Raw genomic sequence first — 15,579 nt, 5'->3', positions numbered from 1 at the left:
TCAGTATCAACATGTTGATCTGGGACATGATTCTGGGCACACCATGATCATCAGGCCCAACAACGTCATACACTCTTGTATGAGAAACTTGATCAAGTTGGACTACGCCATCAGAACATGAAGATTCTAGCTTCTGCATTTTGTCAATATATTCAATGATTTGCTTCTCCATAAAGACGATATCACAACTTCTCACAAGCTTCTTCTCAATTGGATCATATAGCCTGTAACCAAATTCATCAAGGCCATATCCAACAAAGATGCACTGCCTTGTTTTGGCATCTAAATTTGACCTCTCATCTTTCGGCACATGTACTAAAGCTTTGCAACCAAATACTCTCAAATGGTCATAGAAAACATCCTTTTCATACCAAACTCTATTTGGAACATCACTTTGCAAAGCAACCGCAATAGATAAGTTAATAACATATGCAACGGTCAATAAGGCCTCACCCCAAAAGGAGTTCGGCAACTTTGCTTTAGAAAGTAAATATCTAACTAATTTCATCAAGGTCCTGCTCATCCTTTCAGTCAACCCATTAAGTTGAGTAGTCTTCTGGTGTCTAATACTTTGATGCTTGCATTATTCGTTAAATGGTCCACAATATTCACCATCATTATCAGTACAAATACATTTCAATTTCTCTTTCAACTGAAGTCTGAAACTGCTTAAGGACACCTAACACTTGGTCTTTAATCAATTTGAGGGGTCCATACCATGAAAATTTAGTCAACAATAGTTGTTAAATCTTAAATCACTGCAAGAATTGTCAAAAGGCAGCAAATGAACATTCTTGCCGTAAAATTAGACTTTCAACAAATATTGGCAAATATTTTTTAAAATTGTTTTCCTTTATAAAAAGAGTTCTCAGCTCATTTGTTAGAGATATCAATTCACAAAATAGAGTGTGAGCGTTATTTTAGTAAGGTGATAAATCAAAAGAGTGTTATTCTTTTTGAGTGTGTAGTAGTCATTTTGAGTATTGTACTCGTGACTACACGGTGTAAAATTTCTTACTATAGTGATATCAATTGTTCCTCTTGGCCCGTGGTTTTTCCCTTATTTAAAAGGGTTCCACGTAAGTCATTATTTTCCCATCTTATTTTATTATTTTGACCAAATATATTTTTGTGTTTGTCCGCGTTTTCCCAACAATGAATTGCAGTTGGATTCATCTGTTAATCAATTTGTTATGAATTTAATTTTTTCTAAAGGTGTAAAGCATTGGGTTGCTCTCCGCTTGTCTCTAGTTTAATTGTATTGTTAACAAAGATCAATTGTATTCCCGCTGAGGCTCTGTTTGGTACTGTAGCTCGGTTGAGCTTGACTTTACTCAGTGCTGTAGTAAGTTCGGCTGGGCTTGACTCGATGCTCGGCCCTACATGCTGTGAATCTATCGGTGCATTTGGTCTTTTCTACCTGTTGCATATAGAGAGAAGGCAAGAGTGTTGATCATTAAAATGCATGCCTTTATCTCCCTTAGTTATTAACAGTGTACATTTTCTGCCTTTTAGCATCTAATTTATAAATCACACAAATATCAATTATAGATAGAGAGGTTCTCTGCATGTGTTCAGACAGAAAAGGGGTTTGTTCCTCTTCCACAAAGATATTTACTGCATACAAGATAGACTCCAGATTTTGCTCTCTTCGACAGCCTCGGTCTTGTTAGTGTCAATAGTGCTTAGTGGATTATTTCCCTGTGTGGCACAGGCTATTAGGTGAAGTCTTTACATGGAATGCTTTGGAAAGGTCTGATTTGTAAGGCCATATGTTACCCATGTCTTTTCAACATATGTGGCTCATTTTTTTTTCTTTATCTGAGTCTTGGGCTTGTTTAGATTCCTTTCCCGTATAAGTTTTGGGTTTCGGCAAATTAACCTTTACTTCATTAACTTACTTCGGTATAAAATCTGCATTGGGAAGATTTATCGTGTGTCTTCTAATATCTTGGTTTACACTACCCAGTATCAAACCCATTCCCACGTAGGCAATGCATATGACCTCGTTGCACTTGAGTGTGGAAACTAACATGCCTTGTGATAGGTTGATTCCTAATAACCTATCAAGAAGTTGGTCAATTGGCATGATGAATGGGTGAAACCTAATTAGATACTGTAGAGTGCTTGAGATCCACTTATGACCTGTCTTTGTCACCTGCTGTTTGTGAACTATTAGAACTGGTAGGCTTTGTTTGTCAATCAATCAACTCCCACAATTTCTGCATCGCCTCAATTTGTCCTACCGGCTAGTGTAGTTAGCTGCATTTAACACTCGAAAGAGTCCAAACAGGATTATGAAGTGAAACATGTGCAATCTATTTAGCGTTGCGTCTGGATTTATAAGGATACCTTAGCTTCCCTCCAGTTCATTACTTAAGGAAAAGATGAGGCGTTTACTCTGTACTTGAACAAAATCTTCCCTTACCATGTTTTGCAGGTGGTTGCTGGTGTAACTGCCAAGTAACAAGAGTAACATACCGGTCAGGTTTTCTCATTAAAATGTCCATTGTTCTCTTATTTACACCCCCTTTTGTTCATTCTGATCAGAAAATGAAAATAAGATCTTCATTTGTGGATAACTATTGAAGATTGTCTATTCAGAATTTGCCATCATTTATTAGCAAGTCAATGCATGTAAGAGGCTTTTCATCATTTGAATTGCTTTGGATTAGATCTCTCTCTCGGAATTTGGTTCATGCAAGTACACTCTTCTCTGTTGCATGAACAATATACCCAGTGTAATTCCATAAGTGGAATATGGGGAAGATAGAATATACACAAACCTTATTCCTACATTTATGGGGCAGAGAGGTTATTTTCACTAGATCTTTGACTCAAAAGAAATGTAATCAAAGCAAAATTGAAAAGAAAAATAACAACAAAAAAATAGCAAGATGAACAAAGTAAATGAAGCAATACGTAGAAATTGAAGAAAAAGATACTATGTGCATACTAACTAAGGAGAAGATGGGAAATGGAGACTACCCCGTGCCTCTCCAACATAAAAGTACTATAACACTCACCTACCTACTATATGTACTACAACACTTAGCTATCTACTATCGTTCTACTCTAATACTCAACCTCCAGACATCCATTATTTCAACTTTAACTCGAAGTATTAGTTGTAGATCTTCAATTTGATCTGTCATTTCAACTTCAACTCAAAATATTATTTGCAAACTGCTTTAGACTATAAAGACTTTTGAAAATTCATCTCAAAGGAAGGATAAAATTAACCTCATCCTTTGATATTTTAAGATAGTAAGACGAAAGAAAGAATGCAAAAGTCACAAAATTATTATAATTCGATAAAGAAAAAGCAGGGGCAAGCCCCCAGTACATCAGAGTGAACTAACTCAAACAATACACTATAATGACTCTCACTATAGGAATATTACTTTAGAATATGCTTAGTCCTCTTATACATAAAACTGCAACTCAGACACACCTGATTCGAATAAACTAGGAACTAACACTCGCATCTTTGAAACAAGAAGATGCCCTAATCTACGATGTCATAACTTGACTTCATTATAAGAAGAAGCATTTAACTTCAATTTGATCCATCGTTTCAACTTCAACAAGGAATACATAACTTCTATTCCTTCTCCAAATTAAATTCATGCCCAAACATAATTGCTAATTAATAACCTTTCTTAACAAGCACTTCTACTTTCCAGTAGTATTAGACAAACCACAGCAAACAATTTCCATTAAGATTAAATTGACTGCTGGTGTTGAAAGTTATACGATGAGCAATTCTTTGTTTTGCTGATCTTCCATGGTATGGCCTTCTTGAAACCCTCATATATATTTGCCTGTAATTTTGTCAATAAAAATCAAGTTAAACTAGAAAAAGAAAATTTAACCGAAACAAAAAACCAATAATTCCTACTTGCCCAATAAAAAATATTCAATATATGTTTTCTCAATTATGCTAATTTGGACTAAAGCTATTGAGTTCGACCAAATTCATAACCTAAACTCTAGCTATGCCCTAGTTTAATGCACATCTTAACTGGTTCAACATTATCATTTATATCGGCACAAGTATCAATTAATTAACTATGTCAACCAACATTTAGACAATTGCACATTAATTCCAATTATATTAGTATCGACTATATAAATCTTCACTAACCTGAATGTGACACATGTTCCCAAATTATCATAAACCTGCAGCAGGCCCATGCCCTTTCCTTTATGAATAGAAAAATGATCACACCCTGTAGGTAAGGGCAACACCTACATTTCCACCATATTCATGGTTTTAATTGCCTAATATAATTGTGTTATGTTTATCATACCATATCTAGAAGTGTAAGTATATTGGCTCTTAACTCTATAGCCGTCTTCTTCAGTACAACTGCCCCTATTACTATGTTGTCTTGTCCCATGTGCTCAAATTTATGATAATAGTTCAATTTGTTGAAAGTTTGATCAGTTAGGTCACAGATAGTTGATTGTCTCACTTTATGTAGTAATAATGTTCGACATGGCACATAAATTTAAGAAAGAAAAGAAGATTTTTAAAAAGTTAGTCTAAAACAGACATTTGTGTGAATAAAATGAAATTTTTAAAATTGAGTTGATTTTAAATATACAAAGACGATATTCTTTTTTCACAATTAATTAAAAAGAAAAAAATGTGTCACATTAATTGGATTGGGAGTGACAAACAAATTTATGGATCAAAGTGACCCATCAAAACTTTCAGTCAAAAAAGTGTAACCTAGATAAGCTACCCAACTTATTATTTTGGTTTATAACTTGTTTTAGATAAACTAAGCCAAATAGGCAAAAGAATGTAATAAATTAGAAATTTGTAACAAGAAGTCAAGAACTTATTGTTACACACCCTTTTTTTTGTATAACAATAGTGCACCACCCTCATGATGCACACCTCAATTATTTCATCGAGTTTCACTACCTTTCACTATTAGTATTGGATGACTTTATTCATTAAGACTCAGCCTGATCTCTAAAATTTACTCATTTCATTAAAAACTAGGTCACATTCTTGGGCGCTAATTATACACTTTGTTTCTAGTAGTATCTCAATAACGATGCAAGCCTCGTCCATTTATCACTTAATCATATCGTGTTTAAGTTGTATACATTAGTAGTGAAAAAATATCGACACGAGTCAGTCATTTATACAATAACTGCAAATAATTCTATTTTATAATCATTAATTGGAAACATTATAAATAGGGTAATTTGCTTGCTTATAAGTTCAAATACTTGCACTGTCAACATATATAACTCAAATCTCATTCTTCAAAAATGAAATTGATACATGCAAATACATTGAGAAAAATCATGAATTATGAACCTTAACTTAGAGGTCTAATTCTAAAGACAGGCCCAAAGTGAACCTGATTGAAATAGCCCAAAATGATATTACAACATTCTATACCAATATATTTGATGTACTAATTTAATTTGTATGAAAAGAATGATATAATTTTATTTTTAGATATAAGTTAATTTAAATTTCATATTTTATTAGTAATGAGATGATTTATATATTACACAAATATCTATTAAATTAGATATGTGAAAAGTCAAATAACTTCGATCAGAACAAACCACCCTAGCTCTAAAGAGGAACATACCCACAAAAAGGGCGGCAGATGAGCGGATTGAACTGAAATTAAAAAAATTAAAAAAGGTTGAATTAATAAATGAATAAATTATTGATCCACGCAAAAGTTACATAGGTTGAAATTGACCAAAAAGCGGGTCAAAATTTAACACGTTCAATTCTTACTAAAGTTTTAATTACTTTATTTATTCTTTGTATAACTTTTTTTAGTACTTAATAATTATTATTTTTTATATAATTATATAAAATATATCAAATAAAAAATATTTTGAAAATTTTGATGGGATGAATAAAGGAGGGAGGGAGGGGAGGGTCAACAATCAGTCCAAACTTGGATTGAGCAAATTATAATTTCACCCACTATTTTGTCTGGTTTCATTATTTCCTAGTAAAATTTAATCAGATAATATAAGGATAGAGAGATATTTAACCAGATAATATAATAAGGAAGGATAAATATAAACAATATTCGAAAGTAGAGAGGTAATAATTTTGACAAAACTTACCCATATCATGTTAGACTTAGTAGTAGCATAGAGATTAGATGAACTTCCATTTCTTCTAAAACTTCCCATTCTTGCACTGCAACTTCTTCCTTCATCACATTTTCCTGTAGAATCCATGGAAGATAATAACAGAGAAGAACTATTACTACCACTTTTACGTTTAACATTCCACTGCCACCAATTTCCCTTCTTCACAAATTGCTCTGTTTCTTGGGTTTTGATGATGTTTTTCAAGAACCTAAAGGATGAAGATGAAATCTTGTTATTATTATTATAAGGTCCATCAAGAACAGTGGTGGGTGATGGTGTGTTTATAGAGTAAAGTCTTGGTGGTGGCTCTAAGGATTTTGGCTTGTTGTTAATTGGGAAATTTATTGTATTTGGTTTTCCAGGTTCTTTTTCCCATTGAAAAGGAACAGAAGCTAAGGTGTGATGAACAGGGGAAGTATTACTTGAGCTTTGTTTATGAGGAGAAAACAGAGCAAGTTTGGGTATAATTGGCTCTGCCTCTGTTTCCCCCATAAGGCCTCTCTTCTGTTTGTGGTGGAGAAAGAGAGAATGGAGTAGTAGAAGAGACAATTGAAGGATTTGTGTTGGTGGTTAAGGAGAAGATTTACATCTATTTTGGGTATTTTATACTTAACTCCGTTTCAAAATTAATATCGTTTTATCTTATTTCACATTTATTATAAAAATAATAAATCATTGTTTTCGATCATTTTTTACTCGTTGGTATAATAAAAATAAATTATTTTTTTTACTTATAGATGAAAACTCTAGAGCAGGGGCGGAGCCACCTTATGGTCAGGGGTTTATTTGAATATTCTACGATGAAAAATTATACTATTTATAATAATTTTTTATGTATATTAGTAGATATCGAACATCCTTCAACTAATTCATGTATTTACTTCTTCAAATTTTGAATCCTTTTAGTGAAAATTCTAATTTTGTCATTACTTAAAGAGAAAATAATTGTTCTGCCTTTCATATTTTATATTATTATTAATTATTCATTCACACATCAATTAATATGAATATTATGATTAAAAAAATAAATTTTATCTTTTTTAAAAAAACATAATTTATTGAGAATAAGTATAAGCAAACGAAGGAAGTATATAATTAAAAAAAATAATTATTTTTATCTTAAATTTTTAAAACGATATTTATTTTAGGACGAAAAGACAAAAGACTTTCAGAATTATTGTATGGCCAGGCATGTGTTTGACTTTGGAATTATGATATGATGATAGAGATAAGTTTCCTCGTTTAATCCAAAGTGAACTTTTAACGTGGAAGAAATCGAACAACATAAGTAATTATGACTAAGATAATTGCTTAGTGGGTGTTTGATTTGATTTATAAGTGTCGGTCGAATTAATTTATAAACATTCTTTTTATTTATTTGGTAACAAAAATCATATACTAAGAGAATGTTTGATAAATTTACTAATTTATAACACATTTTGATTTATTTAAAATTGTTTAATAATAAAATTAGATTATTAAGAAGAGGTTTGATTGAGTTTATTTGTTAGTCAAACTAATTTATTAACGCGTCTTAATTAGTTAATTTATTTGAAAATATTCAATTATAAAATCAAATTATAAAATATTCGTAATGAAATCAGATTACTAAGAGGATATTTTGAATATGTTAATAATTTAGTCAAACTAACTTATAAACACATCTTGATTTATCTAAAAATGTTCGATAATAAATCAGATTTAAAATAACTACTAAGAATATGTTTGACTAACTTTATAATCTAGTCAAACTATCAATCTATAAATACTTCTTGATTTATCTGAGTGTTTGATAGAAAAATCAGTCATAAATTGGTTAATCTTAATTCATGATTTACGATTTATAAGTAATTTTAATTTGACCAAAGCTTTTATTATATGAGCAGATGTTAATGTCTTAAGAAAATTTGAAACTATAAATATGTCACCAAATATCTTAAGCAGCAACGAAAGTAAATCAGAAATACAAGGTATGATAAACAAAACCACAATCCAACACATATAGTCAAGGAGCATTTAGTCTGAAAATTTCTTTAAAATTGATTTATTCATAAGTTGGGGAACTTACCCCTCAAAAATCAGCTAAAATTTATCGTTAATCGAACTCCAATTCGAAAATATATATAAAGCTCATTTTAGTGTAATCCCCCACCACCTCCAAATTCCTCAACTCATAATACCAATTTTATTACTAACTTGATGCTAAATTGACGGGAAAGACATAATTAGAATATTAGAATCATACCTTATGAAGTAGTCCAACAAAATAATATAAAGAAACTACAAAAAAAGGACAAACATAAAAAATACGCAAAACTCAAAATGACTATAACACCTTGTTTGGATGGTTGCTACGTGTTGTATTGTACTATATTGTTTGTTTAAAATAGTGTTTATTTGATTGTTACTTAAATTCTATCATATCGTATCGTTTAAATCTATTGTTAGGTAACCACGAAAAGACCCATTTTATGTAACGACCGATTGGTGTGATCGCGTCGTTACCTTAATATTTTCTTCTCATTTTGTCTTTATTTTTTATTTAATAATTATATTTCATCTTTTACCTTACCATTTTCATAAAAGCTCTATCTTGTATCCTACTTTTCTTGTAAGTTTATCATTCAAATCATGAATGTGTGACATTATACGATGACGGAGAATGATACAATCTATCCAAATACTGTATAGTCTGTATTCATTAAAATAATATAATATAATACGATACATTATGAAACAATACGTAACAACCATCCGAACAAAATGTAAGGGTCGTTATAGTGGGAGTGCGCGTCGCGCGGCTCAAGCGTGAATCTAGTGGCCCTAGGAGCTCTAGCACTAGGCTGGGGAAGCTGCATGAGTTTCAGGATGCCTCCTTGGCCTGCCCATACCTATTTAGGCCTGTTGCATCTTATGTGCAACCTATGTCTCAGTAGTCATGGTAAATCTTGTTGTCACCATTTCCATAAGAAGACATTGAAAGGATTAGGGTTTTTACTTAAGTTCTACAGCACAACATAATACTAGAAAGAAGGAAATTAGATCTCTTTGCAGCCTCTCATTCATAAGTGTGGTGCACAAAAATACTTATAAAAAAGACCCTATTATGATATTGTTTTCATGACTCAAGGATCTCTTAATATATTGCTTTGCTACCAAATTTGTCACAGCCAAAAATCCTACAACTATGTGACCAACACCTAATTAAACCTAATTGAGTGTACCCTTTAATTAACCAGAAGTTCATAACTAATTCTATTTTTTTAGTAGTGTATATACTAGATCAAAATAAACTCTTAACGCAACGAAAGTTAACATCAGCCTAACAACTCCATAATTTAAGAAAGTCTGAAACTAAAACCAGAGTAATGCATTTAGAGTACTAGGCTAAAGTCATAGACGGCTCCTAAACTTGTCCTCTCATCTTTCATTTTGACATTTTATCTAAGACTCGTTTCTAATGAACACTTACACCATTAAAAAATTGTACCTCTATTAAACACTCTTTTTGACAACCAACAAAAATTATAAAATGTGTGTAATATAGTCATGATGACGTGGTATAACGACTTATTAAAAGTAGACAAATTAATGGCATTTAGGTTCAAAGTAATAATAAAAATGAATTATGAAAAAATATTTTCTAAACCCCACCCCCACTTTGTTTGGATGGTTGTCAGCTAAAACTATCAAATTAATAAAACAAGTTTTGAATAGCTAAGATACTTAATATAGGAACAAGTCCTAAATAAAGTGTTAAAATAAAAGATACGAACAAATGTAGAAATTGCTTATACTTTAACCTTTAGACTAATACAATCCAAAATCATGAAAACATCTCAAAAGTACTATAAGGGAAATCATTATTATATAAAACAAAGATCTTAGCAATAATTTGTATAGCCTGAATATGTACCAGTTTTATGTATACACTCATCTTCTTGCATACATAGTCACCACATATGTATAGTAAGTAATCAAAAAGACATTTTTTTAGGGTGTCAAAATCAAACTCAATTCGTTCGATTCGTCCAACTTATTTAAGTTTGGGTTGATTATTAACCCATTCATTTATTAGTTCAATCTATTTCAATTCAATCCATTTCGATCCATTAAAAATTGGGTTGATATACAATCCGAATTGGCTCATGAGAAATCTTATTAAAATATTCTTAATTATTTTTTTCAATTTGATATGTTATATATAGTCATAATAAAGAAAAAAATATTTTTATTAGGTACTAAAATAGTTTAAAAGAACAAATAAACAATTAAGCTTAATAAAAATTGAGTTGAGTTGTGTCTTGACCCTTTATATAACTCATTACCTAACTCATTTTGACCCAACCTGTTTTGACCCAAACAAATTTGGATTGGGTTAGGTCTTGATCCAATTATTGTCTTAATTCATTATGATCCGCTCAAACTTGATTCAACCCGCTCAACTGTCACCCCTGCATTTTTTAAACATGTTTGACTTAATTGGGATAAATCCCGAGCGAACATCGGGATGAAGGCTTACCCATCAGTTAGGACTAAGATTTTTAGTAGCAATTTCTATGTCCCACAACTACGTGCCATCGTAGAATTTTAAGAGTCACCTACTCAGACAAGGACTGACTCCTTAGTCCTTTATGGACATTAGCTTAGTGGTACCACATTAACTCTGATCAACCTCTATATTCTGATAAGGTATATTGGACCATTTTTAATAGGGATTATATATCGAACTCCAAATTAGCTCACATGGTTATATGTTGGTTCTTAGTATCTCCCACATTTCAGTCAAAGATGTTGCATGACCTTGTAGTCAGTCATTTCAGCTTCAGTATTTATCAGTTACATGTTATTTTACTTGGTCATTGCATCAGTTCATGTATTTTAGTTCAGCATTTTATATTTATCATGTTCGGTTATTAGTCTTATCATGCATATCTCGTATACTCAGTACATTCAAAGCCCTGACTGCATACTCTTCGCGCTATATTATTTTATTGATATAGATTTATACACTCAATATCCACCTCGTGGTTAGCTCGATTTTCAGTCAGCATAGCAGAAGCATTGGGCCTTTTAGTTATTTATCTTTATCTTTATTTCTGTTATAGTCTTTCAGTTTTCAAACATTTAGAATTAGCTAGGGGTTGACTGAACAACTCATCTTAGTAGAGGCTTTCAAACAGGAAGTCAAATATTAGTTTTCAACTCACGTTATGTTTTGATGCACTTCTTTGAATATTTAGTCTTATGATTCAGACTTCTTATACCTATTAGGCTCAGGTTCCGCATTAGTTATTTTCAATGTTGATTATATAAATCTAGTGCCACGTTAGACCATAGATTAGCTAGGAATCACTTGTATCTCTAAATATTAAATTATGACTAAGAAATATTCTCGGATCGTGACAATCTGCCTTAGCTACTACCATTCACCATGAAAGAGTCATCTAATAATCCTTATACAAGCAATGACGAACAACACATATTGTTAAAGAAAGAAAAATTTTATTAATCTTATTTAATGATGAATTACGATAGGTTATTAAAAAATAATCATATTTCCCATAAATTATTTAGAGATGAATTTTGTTTTTTTATAGTGCTAAATAAAATAAAATGCATATGACTGAAGTTTTACAAATATGTATAATTTGAACTTTCTCCATTTCAATTTATGTGGCATTTTTAAAATTTTGAGATTGAAGCAAAAAAAAATTATCATAATTTTTTCATATGTCAATTAAATATTTTAAATTGTAAATTATAGTCCTTGTCACATAGTTTCCAAATATATAAATTTTAGTATATCCAAATTCGAGATCAAACTAAATAAATTTAACTCTCGAAATCTCATATATAAATTGCAACGAGGGGAAATACTACTATACTGTACAATAATTACACAACTCAATCGTCTACTATATAATACTATAATCACTAGGAAACTCCACACCACAAGAATTCCATTGCCATACCTCAGAGTAAAAATAATTATCATCACTTTCCGATGACAAACACTGATCTTTTCCGGCAATATCCCTCAATTCCGGCAGCTCAATTTCCTCCCAAAAATCATCATTACTACAACAGCAATGATCTTCATGATTTTTTTCCTTAACAATTCCCGTACTATTCGCTGCCATCGCCGCTGCTGCCTGAATATCTCTAGCCCCGGAAGAAATCGGTCGTGGTAATCTCTCTATTTCATCGGGGAAATTCAGCTCTGCTTTACTTCCTTTGAGGCAATAAGCCGCCACGTCATAAGCTCTAGCTGCCATTTCAGGTGAAGAAAAAGAACCTAGCCAAATTCGTGATTTTTTTCTTGGTTCTCGAATTTCGGACACCCATTTTCCCCATCGTCGTCTACGGACACCGCGATAAATCGAGTGTCTCGTACTGCTTCCCCCTCCGCCCCGACAATTTGTTATTGCCGGGGAGGATGGTGGTGATTTTACTTGCTCCATTGCAAAGCAATAGGTGATATTATTGTCTTCTTTTGTTTTTTCTGGATGTGTCTTTAAATATTTACGTCTGCATGGGACATGACAAATTTCTTTTGCGTTTTTACGAAACTGCCCTCTTCAAGCAATGGGTTGTCGTCGTATTTGACAGGATGGAAATGTTGAGCACCACCACTCGCAGATGATATACGTGAAAGCTACGTACACACTGCTTATGTTGATAAAATGAGCTCATATTTTGTTAATTTGATCGTATTTTGATGAGTTGGATGAATGAATAGATAAAATTTGGATTTCAATTTACATTCATAGATGTAAAAATATACATATTCTTTAACCAAAAAATTAAATAATAATCATATTTATGGATAAATTAATCATGAATAAGATGTATTATATAAAGAGTAAGTAAAGCTTATAGATACTGATGGTTCAGTAAACATGAGAATATATTTAACAGGAAGTCCGCAAGATAGAGAAAATAGCCTAATGAAATTATCTTCTTTTTCATTATTATTATTATTATTATTGATAAACTGATAGAGTGCTTAACGACCCTCTAACCTTGAAATTTACTTAAGGGTTAGGTCCTCTCCTCACTCGAACATAACATTAGAAATTATTGTGGAATCACAAGGAAGGAGGAGGAGGAAGATATTAACGTAACTGATAAAATTTTTGTCAGTGATCAAAAGATGACAAATTCAAACCGTAAAAATAATATTTTGTAGTAGTTCAAAGTAAAATTGAATATAATAAATTCTTATAATTTTGTTTCTTTTCCAACTCTGGCACGTAGCAAAAACTTAATATACCTGACTACCTTCTTTTTTTTTTCAAAGAGGAGTGGACTATATCTATATTCAAAATTATTTTGAATGGGGCAGCGCGTGGAGGAAGAGGAAGATTTGGAGGGTCATTTTCTCGGCGTAAACATCATAACAACACAAGCCTTTTTCTTGGCTGGACTCATAATCAATTCATTGTTCCCTTAAAAGCAATTTTAATCCGTGGACGTATTCAGAATTTAAAGTTTATAGGTAAGAATTTTAAATTAATATTAATAATAATTTAGTTTAATGTAAGATATTTATAAATATTTTGTAGATGTCTCTGTATATATATAAAATAAAATTAATAAAAGCTACTGAATTTACGTGAATCTGTTAGCGGATCTCTAAATCCACCCCTATTCTACTGGTCCCATTATACATAAAATATTGTTGGTGTTAGGGGGAGGTTCACATGTGTGTGTCAACACGAGATGCAAGTGACCTACTTTGTTGTTTTATGGCTTTTTTTAGTAACATCTTTACTTCACACGATACTTCACACCTCCATCTAAAAAATTATGCCACTTGCTAGATATAGCTCTTCCTATTTTTGCTACTAATTTTTGAGATCGATTCCTTGATAAAGGCATTACAATTCACATATAAATATACATGCATTTTTTTCTAGATAAATCACTTTACTACTAGCTAGCTCTAGCTAGAAGTCTTGACAATTCAGAGGCGCGCGGAGCTAGGGTATTTGGTGCGGATTCGATCCCTAGTAGTTTTAATTCAAATTTTGTATTTATAATAAAAATTTATTGAATATGTACAAATTATTAATTTAAATTCTAATAACTTGAAAAGTTTAGAATTAAGAACCCATAAGCTTCAAATAATGATTCTGTTTCTACTTGAGACTAATGCTTATATGGAGTTCGTCTTTAATATAATTTTCTATAAGTCATCAATATTATAAAATGGACTTTAAGCCTAATTCAAATCGAAATCATATAGATAAATAACAACTCATTAATTCTTTTAATCAAGGTTAGACACTTTACTAGGTTTTTTAAAATATAAAAAATATCTATTTACAAATTAAAGGTAAAATTTAAGATATTTAACCTGCCATGGTCTTTGTGGAAAGGGCGTGGAACATACACATGATTTCTTTAGATGCAATTCACTTGTTACAAATATGCCTTGATAAGTGCTTCCTCCCTCTTAAATCAGTTTGTCATGGTTTGCTTCTTAAAAGTCAATTTGACGGTTCTTCAAAACTATATTTGGTTAGATCAACTCAATATTTTATAAATAATTTTTTTATATTCAAACATCACTATATGAAAAATACTACAAATTGCCAGTTTTCTCATGTCAATTTGATTTTGAAAAAATAATTGTGAAATATTAGTCAAAATTCATATAGTTTGACTCTTAAAAAATAAATTATGACAACTAATTTGGAACGGAATAAGAGCCCGTTTGGATTGGCTTTAAGTTGGTCAAAATCAACTTAAAGCCCCTTTTTAGCTTTTGGATGTGTTTGTCTAATGCTAACTTTAAGCCATAAAATTCTTAAAGTCAGTCAAAAATAAAAAGTTAGGATTTCTAACTTTTTTTTCCTAGTGCTTAAAGCCATTTTGTTTGACCATAGAAATTACTTTTATATCCCTTATATTTTAACTAAATTCCTAAACTACCTTTTTTATTTTTTTAACCCTAAAATTCAAACACTTATTTTCAACATAAGCACTTTTATCCAAACACTCAACTGCTTATTTGTAAAAATAACTTTCAGCACTTCAAAGTTCTAAAAACACTTCATACCTAAAAGTTACTTTTTTTAAGCCCATTCAAACGGGGTCTAAGTAACTAATAGGAGTATATTTTTTTTTCTTGAAGTACCAAACATTAGATATTGCACGTCTTTAAGCTAGACATATATACCTTGAAAAAAGAATTAATCTAAGCTAATTTAGGTAGCTAATTAAGTACTAGGTTTTTATGTTATATATATATAGACAAGAAGAAGAGAACAACATTAATTCTGGCAACCTAAGGTCTATTTCCCTTTAAGTACCAGCAAAAGTACATTAATTGATCACTTACATCGTCATAGAAAACCTTGTAACATTTCTTTTTTTCTACTTTTAGAAAGATGAGTGCAAATCCAATCTCAATCTAAATAG

At 31.3% G+C, this 15,579-nt stretch overlaps 2 protein-coding genes across 2 annotated transcripts; both read right to left on the bottom strand.

Annotated features, from left to right (window-relative positions):
* Positions 1–3,282: 3,282 nt before the first annotated feature.
* On the bottom strand, positions 3,283–6,745 carry LOC129877002 (uncharacterized). Its single transcript, XM_055952480.1, has 2 exons — positions 6,121–6,745; positions 3,283–3,824 (listed from the first exon to the last, which is right to left on the bottom strand). Exons 1-2 carry the CDS (start codon positions 6,640–6,642, stop codon positions 3,726–3,728), a joined length of 621 nt encoding a protein of 206 aa, XP_055808455.1. The 5' UTR covers positions 6,643–6,745; the 3' UTR covers positions 3,283–3,725.
* A 5,245-nt stretch (positions 6,746–11,990) lies between these two features.
* Positions 11,991–12,641, bottom strand: LOC129876992 (ethylene-responsive transcription factor ERF023). The gene has a single exon (XM_055952472.1). It carries the CDS (start codon positions 12,612–12,614, stop codon positions 12,069–12,071), a length of 546 nt encoding a protein of 181 aa, XP_055808447.1. The 5' UTR covers positions 12,615–12,641; the 3' UTR covers positions 11,991–12,068.
* Positions 12,642–15,579: the final 2,938 nt, after the last annotated feature.

Source organism: Solanum dulcamara, chromosome 2 (genome assembly GCF_947179165.1).
Source record: "Solanum dulcamara chromosome 2, daSolDulc1.2, whole genome shotgun sequence".
Taxonomy (NCBI): Eukaryota; Viridiplantae; Streptophyta; class Magnoliopsida; order Solanales; family Solanaceae; genus Solanum; species Solanum dulcamara.
The sequence above is the reverse complement of the archived record's forward strand: the minus strand, read 5'-3'. Positions and strand labels throughout refer to the sequence as shown.